Source organism: Athene cunicularia (genome assembly GCF_003259725.1).
Source record: "Athene cunicularia isolate RWA chromosome 10 unlocalized genomic scaffold, athCun1 chr10_part1, whole genome shotgun sequence".
Classification (NCBI taxonomy): domain Eukaryota; kingdom Metazoa; phylum Chordata; class Aves; order Strigiformes; family Strigidae; genus Athene; species Athene cunicularia.
Window position 1 is genome coordinate 6837601 of NW_020799112.1, and position 14632 is coordinate 6852232.

The 14632-nt window shown below is 33.4% G+C and overlaps 1 protein-coding gene across 4 annotated transcripts in view; it reads left to right on the forward strand.

The window, feature by feature from the left end:
- LOC113484136 (leucine-rich repeat-containing protein 49-like) overlaps positions 1–14632 on the forward strand; it is a 34757-nt gene that overhangs the window by 12527 nt on the left and 7598 nt on the right. For all 4 annotated transcript variants that reach the window (XM_026856334.1, XM_026856333.1, XM_026856332.1 and 1 more), the window contains 4 exons: positions 3793–3876; positions 8773–8924; positions 11738–11975; positions 13258–13443. In XM_026856334.1, the coding sequence (XP_026712135.1) occupies positions 3808–3876; positions 8773–8924; positions 11738–11975; positions 13258–13443 (645 nt within the window). In that variant the 5' untranslated portion in view covers positions 3793–3807. The remainder of the gene's footprint in view (positions 1–3792; positions 3877–8772; positions 8925–11737; positions 11976–13257; positions 13444–14632) is intronic.

The following is a 14632-nucleotide window of genomic DNA, read 5'->3' on the forward strand; positions in this document are numbered from 1 at the left end:
AATGATACCATTTGTTGAAAAAGAACCTGTTTGAATAATAGTAAAGCAGTAGTGAGGGAGAATACATACATTCCACTGTTGTCTCTTTAGGATCTTTCTCAGGTGTTGCTGGATGTTACATCTGGAAAGACTGATACTGTGATAGGTTTGGCCGACTCTGCGGTGTTACAGTTACAGTAGTGCTCATGTAGCAGCAGGGGGAGCTACCAGCATGCCACAGAGCTACAGATACAGTTCTGTTACAGCTCTAATGGAAAGTTTTTGTAAGGCTGGTAGTAGCTTTAAGGTGTCCTGTTCCTGTGTTTTGTCGTTACTGGTGCTTCACACTGAGAATGTGAACCTGCAGCCTCAAAATTGCATTGCAGAAAGTGAGAATTCTGCTTCTTCAGAAAGTCCCTTTTTTTTTTTTTTTTTTTTTGTGAAGATTGCTTCATAGCCATTTAGTAAGTTTTTAGATGGGAAGTGGAGAAGTAATAAATGGAGGAGATTGCAATATAAAAGTGCTTTTGTAATGACCCACTGGAAAAGCATCCTGTCCAGCAAGGTTTGGTTTAAAACAAAATTATGAACAATAGCAGCAGAATAATGAGGGGAAACAAAGAAAAAAAGGAAATAAAATGAATTTCAAAAGAGATGGAGCTAAAAGAGAAAAAGGGCTGATAGTAAAAATGAATAGTGACAACGTTATTAAGGGCTTTGGTTTATAACTCTGTGGGTTTTCTGGGGTTGTTTTATGGATCTGAGGGGATGTATTTTATAAGATTAATTTCATGTGTTGTATAAGATTAATCAAGAAATTTATAGGGATTTGGTTTCCATAAAAAGTAGATTTGGCCCATGGTCTTTATTCAGATGTTTTCACCATCATTCTGCCTTTACAAATGCTCAGTAAAAATAAAATATATTTTCTTTTTAGGCTGAGCTAATAGTATGATTAACTCCTGATCAAGGAAAAAAGTCTTAGTTAATAAAAGACTCTTGATAGAGTATAATTGCATTAGTTCATTTCATTCTTTGTATTGAGACTGTCTTGGCAGTGAAAGTACTGAACTGACTTGAGTGAGGGCAGTAGACCCTCATGGAAGGAAGACAGTGTCATGAAGTATTCACTTGAACTGGATTGAGGGAAGGCTTTGAGGAAGATAGAGTAAGAGGAGATATTTTTGGAAGCTAGGAGAAAACTGAATTAGGGAACTTTCTGCATGTTTGCCTTAAAGCTTGTGGGGGAAAAAAGTTGTTTCAAAAGGAATAAAAATAGTGATGGCTAATTTCCTATAGATTAGTGTCATTTTGTTCTCTAATTCTCACCTTCCCCAGTGTGAAATACAACAATACCTCAGTTAGTTTGGAGCTGAGTCTATGATGACTGGCCAGCTGTTTTCTGCCAAACAGAATGGATAATTTCTGCTTCCTCTTCCTTGGTGGGAAAACTAGTTTACATTTCTTTCTACATACCAATTTTATATAATCAAACCTCTGAGGAACAAAAGAACCCTTAATTTGAGACTTCTAAACACACTTTAAGTTATTTAACATGTTCAGTGTGTTGAAAAGTCATTTGAGAAGATTAAGACACTGAAATTGTAAAAAGCTTGTTTCTTTAGGAAGCCAAGTTACAAAGTATAAATGCAAGGTCAAATGAAGATATTTAATTAGAAAATAAATAAAAACAAAAAAACACTAACAAAAACAAACAAACCTCAAAAAACAGCTCTAACCCACTTTCTGTAGAAAGATATCACTAGTGTAATTTGCTAATGTTTATATTTTATTTTAAGACTTCAGGTTTTTTTAAGTAAACACAAACTTAGTACACTGTAGCATGTAATTCAGGTAAACAGCTGTTTTGAGAATTATGTTTGTAGTTCTTAACATTTTGAATCATATTTTGAACAATAGTGCATTTTTATTTTGCATTATTAATTACATATAATAATATAATAAAAATATTGTAAGTAATATAATAAAATAATATTTGTGGCATATTATGTGCATGGGGTTTATTTCATGATTCTGATAGCCTCACCCTGAACTCTACTGTTCAAGTATTGGTTTTCATTGTGTGGTATTTTGTTATATTGAATCTCGAAGGCCTTTTATATCTGTGTGTGGGGTTATTTATTTATTTATTTGTCACTGATCCTCCTTTAACATGGACTAGTGACCTCTTGAGGTACCTTTAACCTGGATTATTCTATGACACCAAGCCCTTAGTAATACCCTGTTCAGGAAGAACTGAAAAGCCCAGTAGCAGAGGAGGCTGCCAACAAAACTTCACCCTCAAAAGGCCAGGAGTTTCTTTCAGAAAAAAAACCAACAACCAACCAACCACAAATCACAAAACAAAACAAAAAAACCCCAACAAAATAAAAGTTAGGCTTTCCAATTAGTGTTCCAGAGAAATTCTTACATAGGATTGAGTTAGAGAACCTTACTCTGTCTGGAGCCTCATGCCTTAATCTGCATTAAGGTATTCCTCTTGTTTAATATATGAATATTAGGTTAAAGTCATAGAGCAACAATTTGGAAGTTTGTTGTTTAATCACCTTTCAGATTGATGTCAAAATCCATGGTATGTCAATGGATTGCAGGGGAGCTGTACACAGATAAAAGTTTGCTATGTGAACCTAATTTGTTATGCTTTGCAAATTATTTTCTTAAAAATGTAATACTGATGGTAAGTGTAAAGTTCCTATTTTATTTTATCTTCCAGTAAGCATTCACCCATGTGCTTAGGGATTCTTACAGTGCCCTAAACATAGCATGTTTTATTTATATACAAAGTTTGATGCATCAATATGTCTTCATGGTTGATGATGTTTTCTGTTTGTTTTTGTTTGTTAATTTTCTTAACATGTAACTTTCTGGAAAGTGAAAGTGAAAAGGTTAGGACAAGAGCTTTCTATTTTGAGGGAAATCAAAACACTTTCCTTATGTTCTGGGAAGATACTTTAATAGAAACACCCAAATGACATGTGAAGTAAATCAAAATAAGTTAAAATATGCTTCCCAAATATTTGTGTTGGAAGGACTCTACACTTTTTACTTCATAGTGAACATTTCTTTTGTTACTTGGAAAATGTATGTTCTAAAAATAAGTGAGAATATTTAGACTTGTGTAAACAGGGAGCATTCAACCCAATATGGGTGTATTGCAGTATTAAACTGCTTTACCAGGAAAATTAAGCATCTTCACTTACATGGCTTTAGGAATCAATGGCTTTCTTCTTGAATAGATGATGAGAAATAATGTTAATGTAATTAACTTTGAAAATATTCTTTTCTTCTCAAGTCCTGTTGCTGATTGAGAAAAGTAAACCCTTGGAAACAGTTTATGATGATAAAAATCAATCTTGGATCAGGTTTTGAGCATAAATAGAATTCAGCTCATTCACTCTGGGTCTTACAAAAAATCCTACTAAGTGCAAACACCACTACAAAGATACAATGCACTGTTATATTTTAACATGGCCTTTTTCACAGTCATATTCAGCATACGCTTTATGCTTTTTCAAAGATCTTTACAAATACTAGTCTTACATAACTCTATTTTCGGTATTTTGTATCTGAGTAGGTACCTGTTTCTTCTCTAATTCTTGATTTATTTATAATTAACTATTTTGTTTTAATAGCATTTAAATGTTTCTAAATATTAAAAAGTCCTAAAATTGTATTAAAATTAAACTTTACACTCCGAATACCAAGACAAAATTATATTGATAATTTATCAGTAATACTTTTCAGAACCTGATGAATTCCTCCTTTTATGAAGTTGTTCTTTTTTTCATTCAGGAAGAAGAAAGACGTATGGCATCTGTTGCAGCAAGGAAAGAGGAGGAAAGGAAGCGTGAAAGCCATAAACAGACCTTGCTTAAGGTATTTTCTATGGCTGTTTTAAGCCTACTGTAAACCACTTTATAGCAATAATCTATACCCTAGTAATTTTTGCTGTAGTTCTTACATATCCCAATATACTTCTGTCTCTTTAAACTTCTTTTTTACAGCTTAAACAGTGCACTCCACAACTGAAACCCTCTTCAGTCAACTATGCAAGTTATACTTTAGCAAAAAACCCCAGTTGAATACCTGAGTGTGACATATGAAAATGAAGTTTGACATCCTTTTACATAAATCCTGAGATAAAGTAAATCCAGAGTAAAGTAAAAGATTTTTCAGTGATTTCAAATTCCTTGAACTTGGTCTCCCCCATTTCAGGTGAGTGCTCTAACTGTTGCCATGCAGGGTGTTCTGAAGTAGTTTTTCCTTCCTTCTTTCCTGTTGTAGTTGTTCCTTTTTGTAGAAAGAGTTTATCAGTCATCAGAGCAGCAGCTAGATTCCAGCTGTTGTCTTTTCAGAAGAATGCTTATCTACCAGATCACCTGGCCTGGTTAATGCTTATATACATGAGATGGAATAGCTCGAACAGGGGAGACTGAGGTGCACTCCAGAATACTCTTATGGGACTGGTGACTAAATGACCTGCGATCCTAATAGGAGACCAAAGTTCAAGGATCTGAGAGCATCTGCATTCCATTTGTTGTGTGAATATCACCATTTGTCTCCAAATCATTTTTCTTTGGAGAAAAAAAAGGTGCCTAAAACTTTTTATCATCCAGTAATTGGTAGTCAGACAAGAAAAAAAATGTTCATGTATCCATAATGTTGTTGCCTAGGTAAGATCATATTCCATGAAGGGGATTAGACTGAAAGTAGTTGCAGGAGGCTGTAAGAAGTGTATCAAATGTATATAATTCTGAAAAATAAAAAGACACAAATAGAATGTTACCAATATACTACAAGATTTCTTAAGTATTTAAAAAAAAACCCAAGAACCTAAATATATGAATGGGGGGGAAAAAAAAATCCACGTCTAGTGCCTAAGAATTTATTTTGATTTCCTGTATATTTGTATCCATGTATATTTTAATTTTCTGTTTAAAAAAAAAAATCAATATAGCACAGAAGTCTTATGTACATACTTTTTTTTTAAGCAGTGTTGTGGTTTGTTTCTTTTTTTTCTTGTAAGGTACTGATGTATTTAAAGTCTCTTCAGGTTTGAAGTTTTGATGCCAGCTCTTAGTAACATAAAGAAATGGGAAATTAGTAAATAATATTCATGCATGGTGTTATTTTATGTTATTGAAAAGCTGTGTGTCTGGACTGGAAAAAAAGTAGGTGTTTATTTACAGTTTGTGTTCTTAACCACTGGTGTAATGTCTGCTTGTAGCAGAGGGATTGTTTGTCTTGATGGCGTAGATTTCTCAGCTTATTTTGCTAGTGGCAACTTCCCTGAGAAGAAAAAAAAAATATTTTTAATGTACAATAGCATTACTACTTAGGTTTCAACATTAAATTGTAGGTTTTGTAATTTGATCAAGGTTTCTTTCTTATATTCATGCATAAGAGCCAAATACCAGTATCGTTTGCATGATTTGGTGATTTTGTATATCTTTCCTTTGTAAATATGTTCTTGTGTGTTATAATTCTGGTTTCTTTTTTTCCCGTTTCACACATTTGAATTGAAAGGAACAAATCTGCTCATAGATACAGTGTCCAGTGGAAACAGTTGCCAACTATAGGATTTTCTTCATAGTTAAATCTGAAGAAAATATTTAGAGAATTATGTTCTGCAATTTTTGTTGTTGTCACTTTCCTCCAAACCTTCTTAAGCTATATGCAGTGTAAATGAAATTATAAGCACTCATTCAGTAGCAAACAATTGCTGTTTTCCTGTATTCACTGCATCAAAAAGGTTCGTTTCAGCATTGTCATCTCTTCTTTTTCCGTTGCTAATACTTGTCCACCCTAACAGTGGAGTTTCTTCATCTCCCTTTTTCCAGACTATTTTTTAATTGCTTAAAACCCATTCCTCTGGGGAAGCTTGAGATGTACTTTAAAATGTACAGAGGATGCAATTCCTTTCCAACAGAGGCTGAATTTAATATTTACTGGAACAAGAAATAGTATTGCCAGCAGAATCTTCACAGTTATAAAATTTGCTTTTTGTAAAATGTGTTCTTGGAAGTTTTCAAAGCTCTATAGGAATCCAGCAGCCCACAGCTGAGGGCTAACAAAGCAGTAGAGCTGTATGGTGGTTGAAGTTATGAGGAGACCCTCACCCTCAGAATAAACAGAATTTTCTAAATGTGATTGAAAGAAAATGCTGACTATTTCAACTTCACCTACTTTCTGTGACATGGAGCCCAGTCATCGCTGAGTTTGTTGGGTGCTTGGTGTTCTCTAACCAGATAACATCATAACACTTGGGCAAATTGAATGTGAAATAGAGTTTTGAGGTCTTTAAAGTGGACAAACTTTCAGAGTAAAATTTTTAAAGTAGTTTCCATGTACTTTCAGTGTCAGTTATAGACAATTATGGACATAATTTTTATCAGTGTTTATTGTCTAGTAGATCTATCTCTGCATTGTCAGTCATTGAAATAGATCATGGTGTTTAATAGCTGTGCTGTGATGGATTTGCATGTAGGTATTAAATGTTTTACTGTGAAACACTTACATGCAGTTGTTCTTTATTCTTAAGAAAATACCTAAGGCTCCAGAAATTAGCCGTCACAGATGATAAAATGCTTTTTTTGTTGGTCTACTATTTTCAGTTTTTCAAAGAAATACTCATTTATAGTGTTTTACTCTTCACATCTCCAACACTGAGTACTTAGTGAACTACATTGCAGTGATGTCCACAACTCACCCACTTGTGAAAGGAATTATGTAAAAACATGATGGTAACAGTCAGATGTTACTTTTATAGATTAAACAGAGGAGCGTAGTCAGTACAGGTCGAGCTCAGTGTATCAAAAGTGTTAATTTCAAATTGTAAAATTATATCTACCCTGGTACCCTGCTTTTCTCCATAAGCATGTCAAATAAATTATCTTTCTTTTTTTTTTTTTTTTCCTGTTTGAAAAAAAGGGGCTATAAAAAAACTTTGTGGTTTGTGTTGATTTTTTTTTTTTTTTCCCAAGCCATGTCTTAGAACAGAAATGTAAATGTTCAATTTTAAAACAAATACATCCTTTCTAGCCTTCAGGATTTTGGGTACAGCTTTCTAAATCCTGTCCAGTATTCTGTTGTTTCCTTGTATATTAATCAGCTTAACAGAATATTCTAAAGGAGACAAGAAAGAGTGTCATGATATTTAAAATTATTATAATCGACAGACTTTTAACACTTTTAAGAAATTGATAAAAGTAATTAGTTTATGCTGTAAGGAAATAATTGTGAACAGGGATTTACCTTGCCTGAGATCCTTTTAGACCAAATTTGAGATCATTGCAACTTGAAGCTAACAAGTACTTGCTGTTTCAATCCCAGACTTCATTGCATTGAAGTAGAATATACACGAGTACATCCAAAGAGTATGCATCTTTTATCCTTCCCCTGTTTATGGGTAAAATTAGTGACAAACACAGGCTGCCTATGAACTGCTGTTTATACTACATACAGGGCAAATTCAGGTTTGTCTCCCTACACACACACACACATTCCAGAATATTAGGTTGGTTGGCTGTTTGCACTCCAGTTCCAATAGTGATGTTCTGGAATGTATGAGAGAAATTAAAGGATTATTAGAATATTGTATTTTAGTACTTTCTAAGAGCAAGAAGCTTTAAATTAGGGTTGTTACTTTGTATAGACTTGAAAGCTACATTTTAATAGCAAAATGAATTTAGAGTATGATACTATAAACCAAGAAATCATTGGCTTTGACTAATACTCTGTTTTCACCATGTTTTGTAGATGTATATTTATTTTATGCTAAGCTCCTCTATAATATTTTTCTCTTGGAAATTCTAAAGTCACTGTTGGAGTTCCACTGAGTAGTTTAACTATACATCAGTGAGATGGCTGACTCAAAGAGAATTAGATCTGGTTCAGAAAAAACAAATTAAGTGAAACTAACAATGAATTTGCCCGTAGATATTATTTATGTTGTGCAGTTTTCATTTGATGAGAGTCAGTTGCCAGTCCATGAGGTCTTACAAAGCATCTTGTTCTTTAACCTTTTAAAATATGCTAAACTGGCTATATTACATCATATATATCTGTATGATACAATGGAATAGTAAACTATATGTAGAATCATAGGTAGTTGACATGATTTGCATGACTATACAAGAACAAGTACTTGATAGACTTTTGAAATACCGAATCATTGACAAGACCTGTCTGGAATTTAAAAAACTATTACAAAACATTTGAACTTAGATCTGTTGTAGTCCTTGTGTCTGTTACAAAGATAATTTCATTTCCTGTTTTTATAAAATTGACTTCTTCCATTTTTTAGAAGATAACTTTTTTTTCCCCCCACACAGAGTATGTTGCAATTACAGCTAAGACAACAGTTGCGGAACTGTCTTAGCTTCAGCACTAGGGTCACTCCAGCGGCATGGAGGAAAGTACAGTCTGCCCTGTTTTGTGGGAGGAATGTTACGAGCAGCTCCAGACTGTCAAAACAAGACTTCTGTTGTTATCCAAACTAAATAGTTTAATTTGTTCTTGCACAAGTTGTGGATTTATTATGTTACTTTTCTTGTTTCTGTTACTGCAAATTTTGTGAATTGTTTGCTGGCAGTTATGTAAAATGGCACTAGAATGATGTCTTGATTTTAATGCATAACCACCAAACAGTACTATTGTTTTTTTTCAATTGAAAATGTTTAAAATGTTTGATTAAGCAGCACATTTCTTTCAGAAAAAACAAATATGTTGATACTGCACTCGTATAAACTTATGATTTTTGAATCATTACAGGAAAAGAAACGTTTAACTATTTGTAATATTGCTCGTCAGTGGGAGATACAGCAGAATCGAATAGCTCTTGTGGCTTCTTTAAACCAAGATAAAGATAACGAGCCCTGTCAAATCAATGGCAGTGATTCGTATGTATTTCCTGAAGAAAGCAGGTATTGTGAAATATTTATTCTTGTTCATGTCTTATATTCCAGGTTACTGCTCACTTGAGATCTCACTGTATTTTATTATCAAAAGTAACATTTCCAAATCAATCCTGAAAGGATGTTTTACTTTGTGATTAAACTTTGTGGCCCTTAGTAATAGGGACTATAAGTTAAATAAGTAATATAACAGCAGTTCATTGACTAAAGAAGTGCAAGCTACATTATTATGTGATTTTGCCAAATAAGGGAGGACTTCATGTTTGCAAGAAATCTTAAATATGAATTCTTGAGCCTTCTCAAGGGTGTTAATTTCTTTGACAGCTTAGATTGTTGCCTTTATTTGAAATGAACAAAATGAGGACATACCAGCATTTCAAACACTGGTAACCTCTGTGTGTCAAGAGGTTTCATAAACTGGCTGTTGAATTCATGTTCTTAATTTGAACAGCATCATCTCTTATGGACCCTTTTCCTACCCATGCTATTTTAACAATAGCAGTTCTTCGACTTAGTTTTATTCCTAAGATAGTTTTTGTATTGTTGGTTTAAAATGTGGTTATATTATTTTTGTGATACACTTTGTGGCTTGCTTATTCATCTAAAAGATGGCTATCTGGCATTCTATATAATTTAAAAAACAAATACAGAATTTAATGAACAGTGTGACCCTTGGATTGGCTTAAGCAAAAGTAGCACACTTTCAACCTGTCTAGCTCAGGCAAAACCATGACAAAATAGTCTGTGCAAATTCAGTAGCAAGTACATCTTTCTATTGTGCCTGATCAACCCTGGAAATGTCAGGTATGGCCAGGAAGTCTTTGCCTCTCACAAACAGAACCCATCTGAATTTCAGTCCAGTATTTGCTACACCTGTTTTTTATCTCCAGTTGAGTGCTGCATCTTTTGAAACATTTTATTTTCTTAGCATTTTTTGTATTGCTATAGTTCTTTCTCGTGCTTCCAAAACTTTCCCCTGAACATATATTTAGCCACTGCTTTTTTGCCCTCTTGGTTTCTTCACGATTTAATTCAGTGTTAGTAATCATCCTTGTGACCAAGTCAATATAATTATGGTAGCTTGAGTGTTGTTCTGTTAATGAACAGATTCTCATTCCTTGAGAAATCATGCTCTTAAGTAACATATCAAGACTTTTTCTATGGAGCTCTAGGAAAGATCTTGGTGTAATACTATCTCAGTTTATGCTGGATACAGTGACAAAAGTTGGTTTATTCCTTGTAGTTCCCTGACCACGAATGTTAGGAATGTTTTGACAGATCTACAGTAATAAAATATGAGGCATAAAATCTGTTTCGATGTTCTTGTGAGAGTTTTTGTAGTTTAAGATTTGTAGAATGTGTTTAGAAATCAAGTAGTTACTTTAGTGAAATATCCAATTTCAACCACCTCGAGATGTTAATAAAATAAGCCTTGTGCTTTATTTGCATATATTATAATTATCTTATGCAAATTATAGTGCATTTAGTTTTCTAAGTTTGGAATTTTTCTCTTTTCATGCCTAGTTAGAGAAATGAAAGTGTGATAATGATCTTTATCAACAAATTATATTAGTTTAAATAGATTAATGAAGATTTGGCAATGTGTGTTAGAATTCAGAAGCTGTAGATAACACTGCCATTCTTTGCCTTGAAGCCTTATTGCTCTCTAACCCTCTCTCAAGTTAAAATTGACATTGATCTACAAATATGTTTTATGATAGTGGAGAATTTCAGACTATATTTTCAAGGTGAGTGACTAAGTAACAAAATGGAAGGTGAAATTCAGAATAGATAAGTACTTACAGCTTCACATATGAAGTGATGGGTTCTCAACATTTCCAGTCAGGAGTGAAATCTTGGAGTTCTGGTTGGTTTTGTCAAGAAAACATCAGTCAAGCGATCATTAGTAGTCAAAAAAGCAAAATACATAAAAAATACCAGGAAGGTAGTAAAGAATAAAATAGTAATAATCATTATGCAACTTCTTAAACCTGTGATTTGTGCTCATGTTGATTTCTCAATATTTCAGGTCCCATCAGCTGAGTGTATCATGTTGGAAGTAAGACACAAAGAGATGAGAGTTGAGAATACCCAGGCTTACTGCTTAATTTTAAAATCGCTCTCGTGAACTGGAAACTTCATGTTATTTTAAAGAAATGCTTATTCATCCCTATTCATTAAGGATTAAACAAGGATAATTAGCCATAGGACTATTCTCATCCCGAAGCGGGATAATGAATCTGATATCCTCATCAGATAATGTAACATATGGGTTTGAGGAAGGAGTGGTACACTTGTTCAAGAATAAAAAGACCCATTAAGTACTGTGGGCAACATTGTCCTGGATTGGTTTTTAACAACTGTCTGTTCTTAAAGCAATTACTTATAACTTATAGCAAACAGAATATGAAGGTGACTTTGCTTGAATAAATACATCATCTGAAGTTGGTTTAGGTATCTAAAGCAACATGAAATGTATTAAGTTAGCATTCTGAGTTAAAATTTTTAAGCAGATTATTAAATATTAGTTTATTCTTTATTTATTTATTTAATTCATTAGCATCCACCCCCTAGCTCAAATACACCCAGAGCCTTTCTACCAAAGAAATAGAACAGTTGTGGTGTTACTTGATGGAAATAGGATTTTCAAGCCCTTAAAGTTTTTGAACCGGATTGGATAGTGCAAATAAATGAATGCTGCGAAATGCAGTCGTATTTGACAATTGGGTCTTGGTAAATGAAATGGGTGCCATTCAGTAGAATGATCTTACTATCTTAAAATAATCTCCATTCATATCACTGCATTTTTATTTCCTCTACAGGTCTCTCAATACAATATTAAGCAGTGCAGTACAAGGCTTGTCTGTTCTTGAGTCTCATTTAGTGGAAGTGGAAGGAGACACTCTTTGCTTGTATGGTGCTGGAGCGCTGGAGTGCCTGGATCGAAACTGGAGTGTTCAAACAGCAGGAATTATTGTCACAGTCTCCTTTACATTCATAGAATTTGATGAAATTGTTCAAGTGCTAACAAAGTTGAAGACAAAATTTCCTAACTCTGTGGTAAGAATGCCTCAGATTTCAGCTCTGTGAACAGCTGTAGAATATGTATTCTCTAACAGAACCTTAATTTGACATAGTTGTCCTTTACATAAATATATATGTTTGTGAATTACATATTTGCTTGGTGTTATCCTATAACACTAACTTTAACTTGATACTTCTTAAAAATCAAGACTTTAAATTAGATTCTCACAGAAGATGGTGTTTTCTTATCAGACTGGTTATTGTTTTTCTTAATTACTTTGACCTAGCTGATTATTTCTAAGCTGCAAAAACTATGTATAAATACAGTATTGCTATTCTACATTATTATTATGGATCCGTAGTATCAGGAGCCCTTCATTTGTGTTGTGAGTTCAAAGATCATATAGCTGGCTGGTTAAAAAGAGAGATAAAATCCAAAGGGAATAGCTAGCTAAACAAGTACAGCTTTTGGAATTCTTCAGTTCTTGATGAGGCAAAACAACATAAATGAGGCATCCCTTTACTTCTTTTTTTTTTTTCTTTTTTTCTTGTATCTTTAAATCAGTCATTTTGACGCAAATGGTAAAATAGTGATAACATGCTTAAAGCAACTTGTTAATCAGATGATATGCCTCTCAAGCTTCCTGCTTCTTTTTAAGGTTTTGAGTATAACAGAACCTAATGATTTAATTGAGATAGATGAATTTGTGGGGAACTTAAGACAAATTTATCTATCTCAGTTATTGTGGGGGATAGCAGAACCTCAACTAAATTTTTATCTTCACTGTCAATTTTTCCTCCTTCCCTCAGTAACGGTGCTATGTAGCCAAGGATACCATCCTCACAGGAGATCTAGCATAGGGCATGGTTCAAAGAAACATCAGGATATGACTTTAATGCCAGTCTGCTGTGGCCAAAAAAAGCAGAATATTTAAAGACATATATTGTACTAATTTTTATGTGTGGATGTTGCAAGTTGCTTTACTTGCAGAATTAAAATAAACATTGCTCAAGTAGTATCACTGCTTCTTGTAACATTGAAAATATTTGTGCTGTTACTAAAGGGTTTATAAATTGCTTAAGGGGCTTCTAATGTTGACTTTTTAAAATATATGTAATACACCAATTGGTTGATACATTGATATGTTTTGCCACAAAGACCTCAAATGAAGTGAGCTCAGTTGCTTCATCAAACCTAAAGACTGTTTATTTGAGTTTGAAAATCATATGAGTGACACAGAATAGGAATCATTGTGTTCATTCTTTATTGTTTCCTTATTTAATTTATTGTGATTTGACTTTTTTTTTTTTTTTTAAGCACCTGAAGTTTAAGGAGACAAATCTCGTGACGCTGCAGCAATTCAATGCGTTAGGCCAGATGCATCGCATTGAGCAGTTGACAGTTGATCCTCAGGGAAATCCAGTTGTCAGCTTTACTTTGTGGAAATACTATGTTCTGTTTAGACTGAACCATTTCAATCTACAGAAGATAAATGGAGTAAAGGTAGGACAGTGTTGCTTTCTTCTTACTGTTGGTCTTACAAGAAAAATTAGCATTATTATTAAAAAAGCAGATGAATTGCTAATAAAATGAGCAGAACCCTCTCAGTGTCTGTACTGTTTTTTCAATGGAGGGGGGGGGGAATTTTAAGTAGGCTTCACCATGTAATTTCTTGTGCTGTGCATTTGTTAAGTTCAGCTACACTGCGTTACAATTAGCAAAGTTGGTAAGATTCTTAGTTGCCTTAAAAATGCTTTTTTGTCTCAAATGTTTGCAACTACAGAGGACAGTCCAAATCTATACCTGAATGGCTGGGATTTACCTGAAGGGAAGACATTTTATCATTATTATTTTTTGCATGTGTTTCTAGAAAAAATAAAAACATTTTAAAAAAATAAAGAACTTCACACTTTTATTTGATTTTAAGAAACACTTCTTTATTATGTTCAAAATGATCACAGTGCTGACATTGAATACTTGTGCAAAAATGGGTTTTACAGACTACTTAGTAGTTTACAGTATATGATTATTTATATTTACCCGTGCTACAAAGCATAGCTCAAATCATATTTTCTTAAACCTATCACAGGAAAAAGTCTGTGATATAGATTTTTTTTTTTTTTTGCTTGCTATGTATGGGATCATTTGTGTCTGTTTTTTGTTGGGTGTGTGTTTTATGTTTAAATACATAGAAAGTTAAGACTAATATTGCTATTCTTTGTACCTTGTATTCCCCTTTACATCAATTGAAAGTAAATTTATGCAAGCATATAAAATGATTATTTTATACTTGGGCTTTGATCATAAATGGAGTGAGAATAGTTACAATGAAATGCAATGTTTGAATGTGCATTCAATTTTAAATGCTAAGTAAGTTTAAGTGCTGTTATGGAAGTTAATTAGAGCAAAAATAATACATAGTTTTAGTGTTTAGGTCTGGTACTTTAATTTGGTCATTATTATCATCATATGTTTTGGATTAAAGATTTTACTTGTTATCTGATACAGCCATACCCTGAATGTTGTGATTTACTTGCTTTTACTTTTGTAAAACGTGCATCAGTTACACAGAAGAGCAGGAGTGGGTTAAAGAGCCTGCCTGAATTAACTATTGGAGAAAGGATGAGAAAAGGTGAAGAATGAAGGCAAATATGACTCACTGCAACAGCACAGTGTCTTGAAAGGGGGGGGG